General features: G+C 43.6%; 1 protein-coding gene across 3 annotated transcripts in view; it reads left to right on the forward strand.

Annotated features, from left to right (window-relative positions):
• The window catches only part of ASB3 (ankyrin repeat and SOCS box containing 3), a 529701-nt gene that overhangs the window by 458134 nt on the left and 55319 nt on the right, over positions 1–16248 (forward strand). For 2 of the 3 annotated variants that reach the window (XM_085612718.1, XM_085612719.1), the window contains exon 9: positions 4419–4670. The exons of the other annotated variant lie outside the window; for it this stretch is intronic. In XM_085612718.1, coding sequence (XP_085468844.1) covers positions 4419–4670 — 252 coding nt within the window. The remainder of the gene's footprint in view (positions 1–4418; positions 4671–16248) is intronic. 3 annotated transcript variants of the gene reach the window in all.

Genomic DNA, 16248 nt, shown 5'->3' on the forward strand with positions numbered 1-16248 from the left:
GTGCTGCCCATTAAAGCATAGTACTTCCATCTTATTCCCCACTTTTATATATATTATAAGCTCAAAGGAACATTACATTATTTTTCCGTAGAGCCAGATATTTTCATACATCACTTTCACTCACTTTTGACCCTTCCACTCCTACACCACACATAGTATTGTTAAAAAATCAGTGCTGCCTCGTAGTCGTAGGTCGCAGCACGCCCCATCCCGCAGCGGGACAGGAAGACCCCGATGATGAAGCATGCCAACAAGGACCCTTTTGGTGGGTGAGGGGTATTTTAACAAAGCTGTGTGCTTTCCATCATTTTAGGAGACACGCCATTTTGGAAGAACACTACCTTATTTTTTCACGAGGGTGGATCCCTTTGTTTGACAACTATTGACTAGAGGAGGACGTATCCACCTCTTATGCTCCTTCGAGCACTACCTCTTAACTCCCTTTTTTGATTTTTGATCGTCTCTCTTTCCCCACAAGGTAAGCTGGCTCCCGCTCATGCCCACCTATTATGTTTAGCATTTTATTTCTACTAGCGGGATGTACTGTTTAAAATGGAAATATTGGTATTTTGCAGCCTAAAATGCCTTTTTAATTAAGTTTCAAATATCAAGTTGTAAAGGATCTAACACAGATCTAATCTGTCACTGGAACGGGCCACAAAAACTCCGTACTTAGCCAGCTAGCCCTCTTTTTCTCATTTTCCCCCACCCCATGCTATCAGGGGCTACAAGAAACCAAGCTTTCCCCACCACACCCACACTCTTTACTACCCTTTCCATCCCATGGATGTTCTGCAGTGATCTCAGAGTTCTGCTAGCTCAGACTGATCACAGCGCTGACATAATTCCTAATATTCTGCTCTCCCCCTCCCAGAATATGGTCTTTCTTTTGTGTCTGATGGTAGTGGTTAGAAGCAGGCACTCTAGGTCATGTGCATTGTCCATGCTGCTCAGTCTTTCCACCAGGGAGGTCGAATGCTTCTTTTCCACTCAGCATGCCCCTTGCCATCACTTTACTTCCTAAATGCCCTTCCGTTTCTGGTGCTTAATGGCACTTTTAGGATCTTCTTACAGTTTCTCGTTGCTCAAATGGGTGTAATTTCTGATATTTATATGTTTCCCCTTATTCATTGCTTGATTTTTCTCTTGAGAAAGTGTCACTCATAGTCATTCAAATGTCACTCGTAATTGCACTGAAATTATGAAAACGTCACACATATCAATCTGAAACCTTGGCAGCTATGGGCTCTCAGACGTAACTAAGGATTGAGGTAGACTCAAAGCCTTGGTCAAACCCATAAAGTGGTGCCAGCTTTCATTGCGAACAGGAGAGCCCAAGGAGTTATATATGAAAACACTCAACATGGAAAATACCATTAAGCCCCTTCAAGTCCTTGTCTGTCTTTCTAAACAACATTCAAAGACGAGCATATCAGCTTGGCAAAGTGGGCTTTAAAGGGACCACGATCCTGACTAGCAATACCTCTTTTTGTATTTTGCCTGTGGCCACGAGCAAGTAGAGGTTTCATACATATAGGAGATGGGAACCAGTAGTGACTCTGAAAGGAATGCTGAATCCATTCCAGAATTGATAATTAAGTGCATTTGCTTCTTATGCTTATGAGAACGTGCACTATAATGGGTTGCCCAGCTTCTACCAAAATGGATTATTGGTGTTTTGCAGACTGCTCCTCCATATTTGTGCATTTCCTAAGACACTTGATTTCTGAATTTCCTTGCATCCCACAAAATGAATATACGTTTTAAACCTGCATGGAGACACTTTAGAGCAGGTAATCTGCAAACAAGCTAGATTCCTATTGCTCAGTTCTAAAGGTAGGCGAAAGAATGCCCAAAATTGGCCACAATAAGTCTTAGGATTAAGCAAAGGAAAGATGCTCACCTGTGTGTACAGAAGATGGTGCAGCGCTACTTGGGCATGTCTAGTTATCCTGAGTAGTGCTGGTATTCGATGAGCTGATAGCTGTTAAGTGTCTCCACCAGTGGCGGCTGCTACCTGGAAGCAGCATTGGGGCAGGGCGTGGGGAAGGGGCTGGGTACTTTTGGGTTAACAAAAAGAAGAAATCACTTTCCTGCTGGCCGGTTGCCGCTGCTCCTACATCCTCTTCCTGGCTTCTTGAGGAAGGCAGGAAGCACCAGGGCTCCCAGGCTCCCTGCAGCCAATCACAATGCTGCAATGCAGCATTGTGATTGGTCTGAGCGCCGTGGCACAGCGCTCAGACAGGAGCTGGAGGGGTAGGCATGTTCTCCTTGCAGGCTGTAATGCAGCCTGCATGGAAAACACTGTATATGTGCATAACTGTTTTGGGCGGCACGAGAGTTCCGGGCAGGCCCTCATGCTCACATAGGGAGTGCAAACCACTCCTCCCCCTGCTGTGAAAGCAGCCCCGCTCCACAAAGATGCTGCAATGGAAAACTAAAATGATAATGACCTCTAGTTATTATAATTTTATTTTTCCTTTTTTCACATGGCAAAAAGCAGTGGGGCGACGTTCCTCTGCCTTAGCGGAGGAGCCACCACTGGCCTCCACCCTGTCTGGGTTTGTGTAATGCGGAAGGTACAGAGAGATCCATGGCTCACATGCATTAGCACCAACTATAGCAACTGCAACCTCTTCCCTGCCTGTTTGCTCAAAGATAACTAAGGAAGTCATATGTCCCACTTGCTGCGTTCATTGATGGCATTTATATAGACGCTTAAAATGAAATGGCAGGTATCTCAACTCAATTGCTAAACATTTGTTGTTCGTGAATGCTTTCGAATGACACATAAATCCTTCACAAACTTAATGTGCAGAGGTTCCTCAAAACTCCTCAATTTTTATTTGACTCCTAAAAATGTTTTTTGGTTTCAGACTTTGTGACTGATTCGGTCTCGTCTACAGCAATCCTAATCGGACAAGGTGAACCCAAGATCTCCTTTCTACCATGCATAGTCTCCTGTATTGTACAATACTACACCGTCGATGGGATACCGCTTTCACAGTTAGAGTCAATGTAGCGCCTGTGACATAGAAGCATCGTAACACTCAACGGAATGTCACTCACCAGCAGGCTGCTTGTGTTTTCCCTAAAATCTGAAGAGAAACACCAGCAAGCATTTCTCCTATCAGCTCTTGCGTGTTTGCTGTAATGCTCTATGTGGTTAAGGTTATACCCAGGGATGGGTCCCTTGGTCACTGTGCCACAAGAACCAAGCAATACCTGACCGAGAAGGCCCAATAAGGCCAAAACTGATATGGGGTTGTTTGTGTCTTTTCTGGAGAGAGTTTCACCTTGGATATGGTTGGATATGGTAGATGGAGAACTGATTTGCATGAGGCGGGGCTCTGCCTAGCATGACACAGTGGGCAATGGACTGGAATGCAATCCCAAGAGATTGCCAGTGGTTTAGAATATTTGCTAGCATTCCTCCTATAATAGCGGTGTGCAAAATTTGCGTGATTTTCTTATGTGTAAATATGCAAAATCTTGAGGAAATTACGCAATATTTTCTGAAACGAAAATTTGTCATTTAGGATTATTTTTTAGTGTGGCATGCGTCTTCATGTCAATTTTGTAATTTAAAAAAAGGCGTGAGCAGTACAATTGGCATGAGCAGCAGCTACTCACGTTCTGGCTGTTTGTGCTATTTCTGTGCACTGGCTGTTCCATTTTGCAGCATATTGCACATAAATACGCGATGTGGCTTGATGGCATAATTTCAGGAATTTTGTGTCGAAGCATACATGCAATTCTCGAAATTATCAAGGCGGAATGTAAAATCACGGAGTCTACTCCTATCATCTTTTGTGTGCTTGATGTTTTGAAATATTCCCGTAAGATTGAAGGGAATATGGTTAAACATATGAGTAATTACAAAGAATATCGTTCATCACCGATGGGGTCTACCCAGCTCCATCTGCCCCCCATCATATGTTGATTAGATTCTTTCCTTTTTAAATTATGTAAAATATATTTGAAGGCATGTTGTTTCTGAATGCTATTTCCCACCAGCTAGACCCATGCCATATACATATATTTTTTCTACTTAAGTACAAATTCCTCCCCGTTGTTTCCCTTTTATAGATCGTTTAACAACCCTTCTTTTTCCTGCACACACACCTCATCTCCACTTTTTCAACTACCCGAGCTGTGCAATTTGACAGTTTTAATAACTATAGGACCCAGTGTGGCCTTTTGAGCTCTAGCTGCATTATTTTTATACTTATGACAAAGAAGGCTGCGGAAACAAGTAGAAGAATTACTATGTTTAGTATTTATATGCTTTCTGTTGTCAGTTTCATGATCATCTGCTCTACTTACATTTTATGAACACTACGCATGAGCGTGCATGCGTACCGAGAGTTATTTGTGTTGGGTTTTCTATTAAATTATTGTGTTATTTCTTCTTATAGGAACTTTGGAACAGTTCCCATACTGCTCAGATATGGGGCTAATCTGATGGGAATGCACTTGGGACAGTGCTTGAACCATGAGAAATTTTCCCTTTTTCGACTTTTTTTGGAGCGTGGTTGTTCATTACCATCTAAAAAAGATGAACAAGATTTCAGGAATTATGCAGCCAATGTACAGCAGCACTATAAAGAATGGCTCCCCTGCCTGCTACTGGCTGCATTTAATCCACTGAATCTCCTGCATAAGATATGGTAATTTCTATGTTTTTCCAAATGTTAACATTCTATGGTATAAACCAAAATGTATGTGAAATGAGAAACTCAAATTCATATTTGATAAGAGTGCCATGATGGAAATAGTTGTTTGTATTTTGAGAGCATGCATTTATTTGAAATTGTTTAAATAAAACTGGAGCCATCCAGGTGCTGAGAGAATATTTCTTGTGTGAGCTCCAGAAATCTCCCTATCCGGTACTGTATGCGGAGAAGGCGGGACCTGAGATGACCAATAGGGGGGCATTAGCCAACGTGAGACAACCTTGAATTGGAAAACATCACAAAAACTTCGAAACCCTAAGCCCTGTAGACAAAACAAGAAAGCACTGAAGGCCCAGCCCCCCAGTCATTCCTCCAAGATGGAACAGGAGGGCATGTCTGGATGCAGTTAAAAGAGGAGTGTGGGTACTTCGGTCCCCACCCAAATAGAGAGAGGGGGTGACATGGGCTGGTTACGGAATGCCAGATGTCCCCGAGGTGTACCAACACATATGAAGGTTACACCTGAGCCTGTGCTGCTGTGCATCGTAAGCCTCTGAAGGCAGCAGATCAGGGCGGATTTACGGTGGCGCTAACTAACTAGTTGGTCTGATATGTCCAAATTGTGTTGGTGATCATGATACCTGGCCTAATGAAATGAACACTGTCTGGTAAAACCATGCAGTGAAGGAGCGGTGCTGCAGCTGAACTCATCTGGGTGTGAAACGTTATTACAGTATGCCAGTAATGGAACACCAGGACGAGCAAAAGATCTTTCATTTGCAGCAGCATAATGTAAGTTATGTGCTTCTGAGGTGAGGAGGATACTTAGGTCATCTTCCTCCAACCAGGATGAGCCAGACACTGTTTGAATATTTTTCTTAGCCACAGGGCCCGTGGCTCATAGCTAGGACACAGATGCATATTTGAAGATAATGTTTTCCCTACAGCCCATATCTGGGAAACATTTTACTCCTGCCCTTGTCAGTAGGAAATCTCTAACCTTTTTCAGGTCGGGCATGGTTTGCAGGTGAGTTGGTGAATGCCCATAAGATGTTTGTGGGCATGCACAGGTATGCGTGGGGAGAGGGACTGGTTTGCTTGGTGCCATTAGGCCTATAGTATTTCTGTTCATCGTCATGAAAATATGTTGCATTTACCAGACTTTTATCCAGTGAACGGTGCAATCTAAGGACATTGAAGTGGCTGTTTTATGGCATTGTGTGTGCTGGTTGCATGCTTTGAGGGTGGAGCGAACACAAATCGTGTAGTGTAGGTTTTGTCCTCCAGGGAAGGGAGTATTTTTATTCATTATCTCAGTGTTGTTAATAAAACAGGCTTTTGAATAACCCATCAGGTGGCTTTAGTACAGATGAAATGTAACTCAGATGTGCTGTTGTCAGCCTCAGCCCATTAGCACAGGATTATGTGCTACCTGGAATTCACATCACTTTCGCTAATCATTTCTAAATCCATTTTACTTGGGGGTGGAGGGGAGTTATAACAGACATGAGATAATGCCAGGTTAAAGTGATTGAAAGCTGGTGCCCGTGTTATGGGGGCGGCTTTACTGCTTAAAAAAACACAAGCAGTTTCAGCTGAAGCAGCGCAGGTCCCCCCTGCAGTAAGAGAAACTCAATAAAGTAAATAGTGCATACAGACTATAACAGGTCTTGTGTAACAACCAAAGTAAAAGGGCCAGTCGCCATGGGAGGTTACAAATGAAGACAAGGCCGTACTAAGGAGGGACTAACAAGCGTATTAACGAATCTGAAGGTAGCATTTACAAAAGACAATGACACAGGCCATTGAAAAATATGGGAGGAGAGTGGGCGCGGCTTCTCTCCCATACTGTTCTACAGCAGTCTTGCAGAGCGAGCAGCACATCCGCACTGCCGCTAGGCTCGACCTAAAAAGGGATGCTACAGAAGAAGGGCGCCCTGCTACCCTGCTGCTTAAGGCCTTCAGTGCTTACTGAAACTGGACCCTTTATCCGAGGCTGAGTGACTCCAAAGGTCGGCTGACTGATCTCCTGTGTGAGCTACAGGGACATAACAAGCTCCAGGGGCCTCCCTGCAATTGCCAGCTGACCTGCTGTTCTGGACCTGCAGCTGTATCTACATAAACCCTGTGGGCCTCTGCTGGGTGAGTTCTTGATCCCCAAATGGTGCCTCCCCTGGTCCTGGGCACTTGGCTGATATCATAGAGAGCTCCTCCTGGCTTAATTGAAGGTTCCCACAAATCCAGTGCAAAGCTACTCAAAGCCCCACCAAGCCTCACCGCACAGCTGCAAGCTTTATCAGAAGCGAATCGAAGCCCCACAAAGCCTCATCGTACAGCTGCCAGCCTCATCCAAATCGATGCCAGCAACATAAATCCTCACAGCCTCCTCACACAGCTGCCAGCTTCATCGGAACTGAGCAGTGAGAAGTCCCACAAAGCCTCACCATACAGTTTCATTGGAACCAATGCATAGGGACAAAGACCGATTCAGGACATCACATCCAGCCCTTACAGTTCCTCAGAACGGACACTGGCCAGCACAAAGCCTCACATGGCAAATCTTCGAAGACCGGGCACCAGACAAAAGGTACAATCCTCAGTGGGCCAAACTTAGTCCATTGTCGGGCCTGCGCTCCATCATGGTCGGCATGAACTTCTGACTTTGTGACAGATACCCTGAGTTGGCACTTTTTGCGTTCTGACACTACTTTTCACCAGTTCTACTGATTGGATTTTTGTTGTTTTGGTTTCAAATAGTTTATGAACTTTTACTCTATTTTTCTAATTTGGTGTGGAATTTTTATGCTGTGTTTTTACTTAATTACTGTTGGTGTGCTTCCAAAAATAGTTAACATATTGCCTCGAAGCTAAGCTTGATTGCTTGTGTGCCAAGCTACCAGAGAAAAAGAACAGGTTCATTTTAGGATTCTTTGTGATTCACCTTGACAACGATTGTGGCTGTTGTTTGAGAAGGTCTTACATCGCCCTCAACCAATAACTCAATTCTCACAAACATTAAAAATATGTTAGGGGCTATCTTGTACTACCTAAGGCCACATACAATGCAGCCATAAGGACCACCACTTGAGGTCCCAACACTCCCCAAATGTAGAACAAAAGCTCCACCCCGAAGAATAATTTAAAAAGTGCTCAAATGTTTCTCCAGATCATTCATCCTGTGAACTGGGAGACAATGGGTTAGTGTTTTCAGTCAATTCCCCATAGCGGGCTGCTGCACTCCATGGAGCCCCCACAACACTTTCCAGGTATGTTGGTGATGACCCTTCTTGGGCACCACAGAGAAGCGGAGAAACACAACAAGATGCCCTCGCAGGGCATCATGAGGCATTTCTGGCCAGGAGTGTGCATAGTTAATGAGTGGTTCTGGACTTGATGCACTCCGCCTCGTGCTTCATGTATTTTTTCATTTTCTTTTTTATTCTTCTGGGTGCCCCGGTCCCACCAGGGGCACCCAGATAGTACAGTAATGGGAGAATGCCGAAAGTCCACTCACACATTGCTGTGTCAGCGCAGGAGGTAGCATTCTTTCTCTATTTCCTGCAGTTGGTGCAGACAGGAGGAATGCTGCCGGCTGCAGCCCCTCCTTTTCCTATTGGGTTCCAGGACCCTGCCTTTGTCTTTGGGGGCCCTGGGATGGGTTCCCAAGCCCCATCCAAGTTGGCACCCACCCTGGGGTTGCAGTACCTGCCCCCAGTAGGAGTATGGCGAGTGGACCCACACACACTGTTTGCATTTAGGTATGTATAAATAGGCATCTTCAAAGGTGCATAATTGGGGCCATGTTGGGCCAATTTTCTTGATCTTTAGTTTATTTTACTCTTGGCGGTAAACCCTATCCACCTGTAGTATTGGCAGCAATCCTCTTTGCTTTAAAAGCAGGCCTCCTGGCCATCTTGCAGGGTAACTTGGAGACAGTGGCGCCCATGTTTTCCCCAAATTGTCCTCAAGGAGCATAAGGTGAACAGCGCCACTAGCCCTGAAGAGACTCATCTAACCCCGGGGTCAGCTGCAGGCAAAGCCCTTAGTCCATTTGGGGCATCAAGTGTCTTCTTCTCCCAGGGGTCCATGGTGTTGCTGTTGTTGCCGTACAGGTCCATGGTCTGGCTCACTGAATCTCCTTTGTGCAAGGGTTTTTAAGTGTGGGGGGAAGTTATAGAGGCCATGCTCCCATGGTCAACCTTAGGATGCCACTTCATCCCACCACCCCTGTTCCGACCCTCCTAACAGCATTTTGGTACAGTTCCATATGGCACCACCAGGTTTCCTATGCGAAGAGTTCCTCAGAGACACTCGGCTCCACCAACAGCTGACATCACTACCAGATACCTTCCCACCAAAACTTCAAAGGGGTGCCCCTCCTGTGTTGGCTCCAAATGTCTGGGCTTCCTCTTTTGTTCCATTGTCCAGGTGATCAGGATGGCACTAATCCCAACCTTTTCAGGACTGATTCTTATGGGAGTTTCTTATTTCCCTAGATACACCTCAGGGTTGTGCCCAATGCTCTGCTCAGGGAAAGAAAGGTTCTGCCATGTTGGACTTTTGCAGACCAGTGCATTGTGGTATTGTTTAGAGCCAAAACCTCCGGACGTGATGTCAAAGTTCCCAGGAGGAACTCTACCCACTTTGACATCAGTTCCTGCTAAACTTTATTGCAATTGGTATAAGTCTCACTAAGCATTCCATTCATGATAACAATTGCATCACTTTGTTAAAAAATATTTCAGTCTCAAAGAATTTGTTAAAGATGTGTTCCTAAATGGGTCTACCATACAAAAACTAAAACTGTGCAGTCACTGTTTTGACATCCCAATTATTATTTCCTTTCACCTGGGTTAATAATCTATTTTGTCTGTGCTAATTTATAATAAGGTCTCCATGTACTAAGGCTTTTTGCAGTTGCAAGGCTTGAGATTCACTTTCACTGCAAAAAGGCACGTCACAGTGTACTAAGGGCACACTGTGAGTTGGAAATGTATTTCTGATTCGTAGTATGCAATTTGTGACTCTGTCATTTAGAGGGAAAATTACTATCAGATGCTAGTAATTACTTGGGGTGCATCCAAGTCCGTTGTTCTTTACCCCACCGTGCCACCTCACACATGAACCAGCCATATGCAAGTCAGTCTTGTTCCATTTTCATTAGGAACAGTCCAGCCTGAATGCTAGGCCAGGTTTTGTCTGATCAGGAAGAAAAGTTACCCAAGACTAGCTTTGTGCTATTTGGGTCTCTTTAGTACGTTGTTGCTTTAGTCCTATGGTGTAAAGAGCAAGGGACCCACCTCTGGCCATACCTATCGCACTGAAGGAAGAAAGAAAAGGGATAGGTGGAACTCTTTAAATAATTTCAAACACTTGCAAATATTTGGGGCTGCATCCCAGTCCATTGTTCTTACCCTAACCATGCCCTGAGCTATCGCCAATGGTTGAGATTAATTCAAGCATTCCTTCCATCATCTTGTTGCTTTTGCAGTAAACACCCTGAGTGCGTTTGGAATGCCTAGACATGGATTGCATGCTCACCGTGCCATTGAACTCAAGCTACACCTCACTGGTGAGACCTAAGTAGGTTGAAACCGTTCTAGAGTTGCTGTGCTCTCATCTGGAGAGGTTCTGGCCAGGCGTTTTGTGATGGATTACTGCTATTGGAGCAGGACCAAGACGGATGTGCATTAGGTGGGTGTCTGTGTAGAGTTGCACAGATGATGAAAAATGATGGTCTGTAATGCGGCCCGAGCAGGAGCCTGTGTCTGAGATTCATTTATTGCATTCTTTCCTTCACCTTGTTTTTTTTTGGACGGCAGAGGGCCATAAAAGAGATTTTCCCCTCCTCCTTCCAAAAGACAACGTGTCACTGGTTTGCAATCACAGTTTGTGCGCAAATCATTGTTTGGATAGTAACTCCAAAAAAGAGGGTTGTTTCCATATTTGCAAAGTGGAAGCTGTCTCGGAGGAAAAGGTCTCACTCCGGCAATAGGGGGTTTCTGCACTGGGGTAGCAGGCACCAGTCCAGGGGACTGCTGCAAGCCCCCCATATCCCTCCCCATGTCATTCATGTAATGCCTATTTTGATACTGCTTTATGCTGTCCATTTAATGGACAATGGTGCGATAAAAAGTAGGCATTTTGAATGGTAATGGAGGTTTAAATATCTGCTATCCCTTGCATCCTACATCCTTGCATTCACATGCACTCAGAGGCTTTTGCAAACAGAAGGCCTGTCTCATTAATATTAATGGACCTGGTTATTCTGAAAATCCTCCTGAATGCCATTGTGCACATCTGTCACAGTGCATAAATAACGTCGTCACCTTACCAAATGCTCCTCAAAAATTCAATTTGCAATGTGATTAGAGATTAATCAATTGGGCTATACGTCCAAAATGTTATAACCCCCGTACACTATGGTCATTATTTCTTCCTTGAAAGCATGTTAAGTAAGCAGACTTAATTGTATCACTATAATAGTGCTTGAAAAAACGAGGCATAACATTTCTAAGACTAGGCTAGGCAAGTACATAAGAAATATTATATGATCCTTCTTAAGCCCATACAGTTTCCTTCTTAGAAAGGAAGTTTCTTATGGTGGCGGCAAAATCGTATAATTGTTCTAATCAATTTTCCATCCATTCTATGAGTGATATACCATTGAGATTGAAGTTACGTCATTAGTACAACAAAGCTGGATTGCTTCATGGATAATATCTTTAGCATACCCAAAGTGATTGCACCATCTTGTCACTCGTTCTTTAATGTGATTAGAGTGCTAAAGTGCCAATCCTGTATATTTACCCAGTCCTGCATCACTAACAATCACCAACATTAAATATTCTACAATATTCATTTCTTTGATGATGTTAGCGTTATACAGGTTAGCCTGTTTAAGGAAAAGACACCTTCACTTTTTCTCCAGACTCATTTAATTTCGTATCGGTGAGCGGGTTTACCTTGAACCACTTAGCTATGCATGCCGCTGGTTAGAATGGTAAATCTGGGAAGACTTGTCATATAATATATTAGCTGCAACCATACTAAGTTTCAAACAGACTTTTGCCATGGAGTGCCATTCCTGTTTTGGAACAGTTTTTAGCGTATTCCATTATACTTTGTTCAGTGTTTCCCTCTGAGTATGACTAGGAAGTAGCACAAGATTAAATTAATCATACAAGAGTAAACTTAGCACTGGACCATAAGAGACAGCACAAAATTACGTCCCCCCTTTTCTGCTCTAGCACATTTAGTGCTCAACGCTGGTGGTCAAGTCTTCAAGATAATACTTACGGGAGAGTATGCTTTTGTTAATGTAGTTGGCGGCCTATTCACCATCCAATGAATTATCCCCATTACCAAAATCATATATTTGGTTTTAGTGAAATTCCTTTTAAAATGATTTAAGTTATGTTCATCTATACTAGTAATACGTTGCTTTAGCTCAATGAGACGCTGTTCAATGAAGACCAGATCATCATCTTTAGGATCTGAAACATCTAAGTTAAAATGTATGGGTCATAATATGCATCCTTGCTTTAACACATTATGGGAATCCGTCTAGTTAAAATATATGTAATAAGCACCTTATTGAACCTAAACCTTGCCTATCTGAACTTGTACTCACGTGGTCAGGTGAAATCTTTCCATAATCATGAGGTTGTTTAGGGGCCCAGTATTTCTATTTTCTCTGCCCATTGCAATGATAGCATGTCTTTAAGGTAGCACGAGAACAATTAGAGCATGTATGAAAATTGCTTTCTGTATATGGTAGTATTTTTTCCAAGTGACATATTTTGTTTGCCTTTTTCCAAATTGAGAGATTAATTGAATTGCTCAATCACAGGAGTGGTGTGCTGAGACCTAGCATGTTTTGGCAAAATCAATAGGTCTCCCCTTTGAGACTATTGGCTCTTCCATTTCCTTTTGCTCCTGCTGTACAGAATGGGCATTGTCGACTTTGGCAATAATTTGTAGCCATGTTGTATAGCAGTGTGCCTGCTGTGCAGAAAGGGTAAAGACATACAAAAAAAAGGACAATGAAGCATTCATTGCTAAGACACTTGAAAAAAGTGCTCTAGTCCTGGCTGCGTCACAGAGCTTTTTAAATTTGTATCAGTCACACTGCAAAGCATCTGCACTCCCATACAGCATAGCTACAAGACAGTGCCAAAGTCAATAGCTCGCATAGGCAAGACCTATTTGCTTTGCCAGTGCTCCTTCTGTTTTTCAGGCCTTCATCTCCATTCCATATCTTAATATAATATTTTTAAAATAAACGACAGTAAAATGAACTTCTGAAAAGTATGAATTGTTTCACATTTTTAGAAGGCCTTCTGCGCCTGCGTGACCATGTACCCGATTGAGCCCTGCTAGGGCTTATTTACTCACAGCCCTTGTCTTTTCTCAAAGCGCTGTGACGTCAGTCTTAATTTCTCCACCTTCCCCTAGAGCGCAGCTTAAAAAAGCCTTGGGCGTTTTCTTTCCAAGCCCGGGTTCTTCAAGTGTGCATGCCACTCAGCAGTAGTTACTCCACCCTTTACCATCTTCCCACAGGGTGAGGTGTGGCCTGCAAGCTTCACTGACCACACCCACCCTGTGATATGATGCGAAAGGGTGGACCTATGCAGCATGCGAAAGATGCCACTGACAAACATTTCGTCAGTCTTTGGTGTCAGGTCACCTTTTGTTTTGTGTATTTCAAATCAGAAAAGGAGCCTATTTATGATGGTAGGAGCACACACAAGTATCCTAGATTAGATCGTGCTGTGGTGACGTGACCTTTTCCGGAAACATGACCAGATAAGTAGCTGCCTCAAAAACAAAGACAAGTAAGCTGGGAGAAGAGAGCAAAAATCTGTTCCCTCTCGTCTCTTTTTCTTTCACTTTGTAACTGCTGCTCTCTCTCTTCTGCAGCACCAATGTGGCCATTGTTAAACTCTTTACTGCCATAACTGCATGTGGTTGTTTTATCTCCAATGCAGGTTATATGTGCTTATTGCTGGGACAGTGGGAAATCAAGATGGAAGCTGCAGGTAGAATAAAACCAGCGCTGGCAAAGTTATTGAATGTGGAGGGTTGACTGGGTGTGTAGGTAAATGCGTTGACTGGTGATATAAATTGGGTGATAGTGAGAAGCTCGAAGCGTATGGGCGGATATGAGTGGATAGGTTATTGATGTAAGGTGGGTGAAAGTGAATGAATGATTGACTGCGTATAGGTTAGTGTGTATAGTGTGGTTAGTGAGTGATCTTGAGTAGTTGAATATGTAACTGAGTGGATGACTAGGCATGATACGGTGGGTAGGTAAAAGCTCATTAAATCACCATGAATTGACTGAAATATAACCTGCTGCCTACAATTACATATTTTAATAAATGAAAGTACAAGAGTGAGTGGGTGAGGTAGTGTTAATTAGGTGAATGAGTGGAAGGGTAGATGAGAATGCATGATTTAGTGAGTGAATGAGTGAGGGTGAATGGCAGAATGGGGGAGTAGGTGGATGGGAGTTTATGGTCAGTGGGGGAATGAGCCTTATTGCCTCTTAGCTGGGTCTGAAGGCTCATTGGACTAACGCATCTACTAAGCCTTCTGACAAGGTTGATGATCTGTATTTGACCTCATGGTTTGAACTTCAGCTCCCCACACAGCCTTTCATCCTCTTAAGGTCGATACAAAGATAACTATTAAGTCGGGTAAAAATGAATATCTGTTTTTACCTTCCCAGCTCACCACGTTTTGTCATCAACAGCCGCCACTTTTCTTAGGCCCCATAAATGTCATACCAGATGAAAGATGCCACACCTGGATAGACAAGTAGGGAAGAGCTTTCTGCCTCGTCATTGTTTCCTTCTCCTCTGTTCCCTTTTCCTCCTCAGGGGTCTGGTCTCTGTTCTTTTGTGTCACAGCTATCCTTATTGCATCTTTTTCATGTTTCAGGTTATTATATTTTGGAAACAGAGCCCCAAACATCAATCGCAGCGGATCACTGTCGAACATTTTCGTGTTTGAATTTGAGAAATGTGGCTGTAAAAAGACCTGATTAACCTAAAATGTCAAGTAATAGCTTTTGCCCCAGGAAGTCAGTTTAATACTGGTAGCATAGGAGCTGCCAATGTAATGACGGGAGAGGATGCAAATATTGGTGATCATTTGCAATGCCAATCGAGATCACGTTTTGGTACAGTCATTATTTTAAATATTGCCACTCCGGGGCTTCCAGCCACGCGGTTATATCGTGGCTCTGTAGCTGGTGTTCTGTACGGCTTATGACCCTGTTCGAATTCACATCAGGAGCTCAGGCTGTGCTCAAGTAAAAAATACCATGCTAAATGACTTGAATTTACAGCCCTTCTTTTTCCATTGCTCGAGTCGAGCCCAGGTGTGTTTTTTTGCTAGTGCGTAAATGGTAAGTATTCTATACGTTGCCTGTCTTAGACCTCTGAATACATACACTGTAGAGTAATTGGCTGTCACATTATAATCTGCAGAGTGGATTTATTCTTCCACGTTTAATGTTGGCTCAGTTTCCTCCTCCAGTAAAATAGTGAGAGCATAATGAAAAGTAAATGGCACCTCTGCCCAGGGTTGATTAACTGTCACCGGTTTATGATTGTACAAATACTGGGCACAGAGTAATGGTCACTGTGTTAAAGCAATCAATATTTTAGTGGCACTATCGGGCAATGCTGAAGCGAACTCACCATTCCATTAAACGAAGGCATGCCATCAGATTTTCCCCTCGTGTAGTGTTCAGATAACTGCATAAAATAACTATGCACTGCAGCCCCCAGTCAAAGCGGAGGCGCATCAATGCAAAAGCAGAAGTCCTGAAAATAGAAGCAGAATGAGGCAACCTTTAAATTAAGCCACTGGGAAGGCAAGGCCTCCTTATCTCTTTTTTATCATCAATGCTCCAGAGATTCTCTATTGAAACCTCCGCACACGATGCTTCTTGCCTGTGACTGTAAAGGAAGGAGCATCTGGGAGGAGAATAGTAGCTGGGGTCAGTTAAGGTCAGCTAAGGCCGTCTCCGGATGTCTCGAGAGGCAGCGCCTTCCGTCCGTTTCAGACCGCGGTGACCTTTCTGTGAAGGAGCCACGCGTCTCATCTCAGGGAGGGTGCTGCGGCTGCTGCCGATATTATCTGAGAGTGTAACAGCACAACCATTCGCATGACTTGGCCCGCACAAGTCTGACCTCAGTCTTATAATAATCTTTCGTTTCTTTGGCAATCCGATACTAATTTGTCTCAGATATTTGGGTAAGTGTGCTAATAATCCGTACCTGTGTCTTGCATTTGGTCGCCAAGTAGTTAGTACACATTTTTTTTGTACATTTTTTTTACTAGTGGGCAGATGAACAAAGCCCGTTTTCGACTGCAGACCCTGCCATTCGAAAAACCACATGGTTTGCAACAACAAATGTGTTTTTAGTATGTAGTAAACCTATTTGGTGAATTGGAAACACCATTCAGGTTTAAAAAAATGTTTTTAGCATCCATACTGAATCACAGTTAGGGAGTGGCATGAAAGGTGTCCCTCCTTTTAATTGCTATTCTGCATGGG

The sequence above is a fragment of the Triturus cristatus genome, chromosome 6, assembly GCF_964204655.1.
Source record: "Triturus cristatus chromosome 6, aTriCri1.1, whole genome shotgun sequence".
Lineage (NCBI taxonomy): Eukaryota > Metazoa > Chordata > Amphibia > Caudata > Salamandridae > Triturus > Triturus cristatus.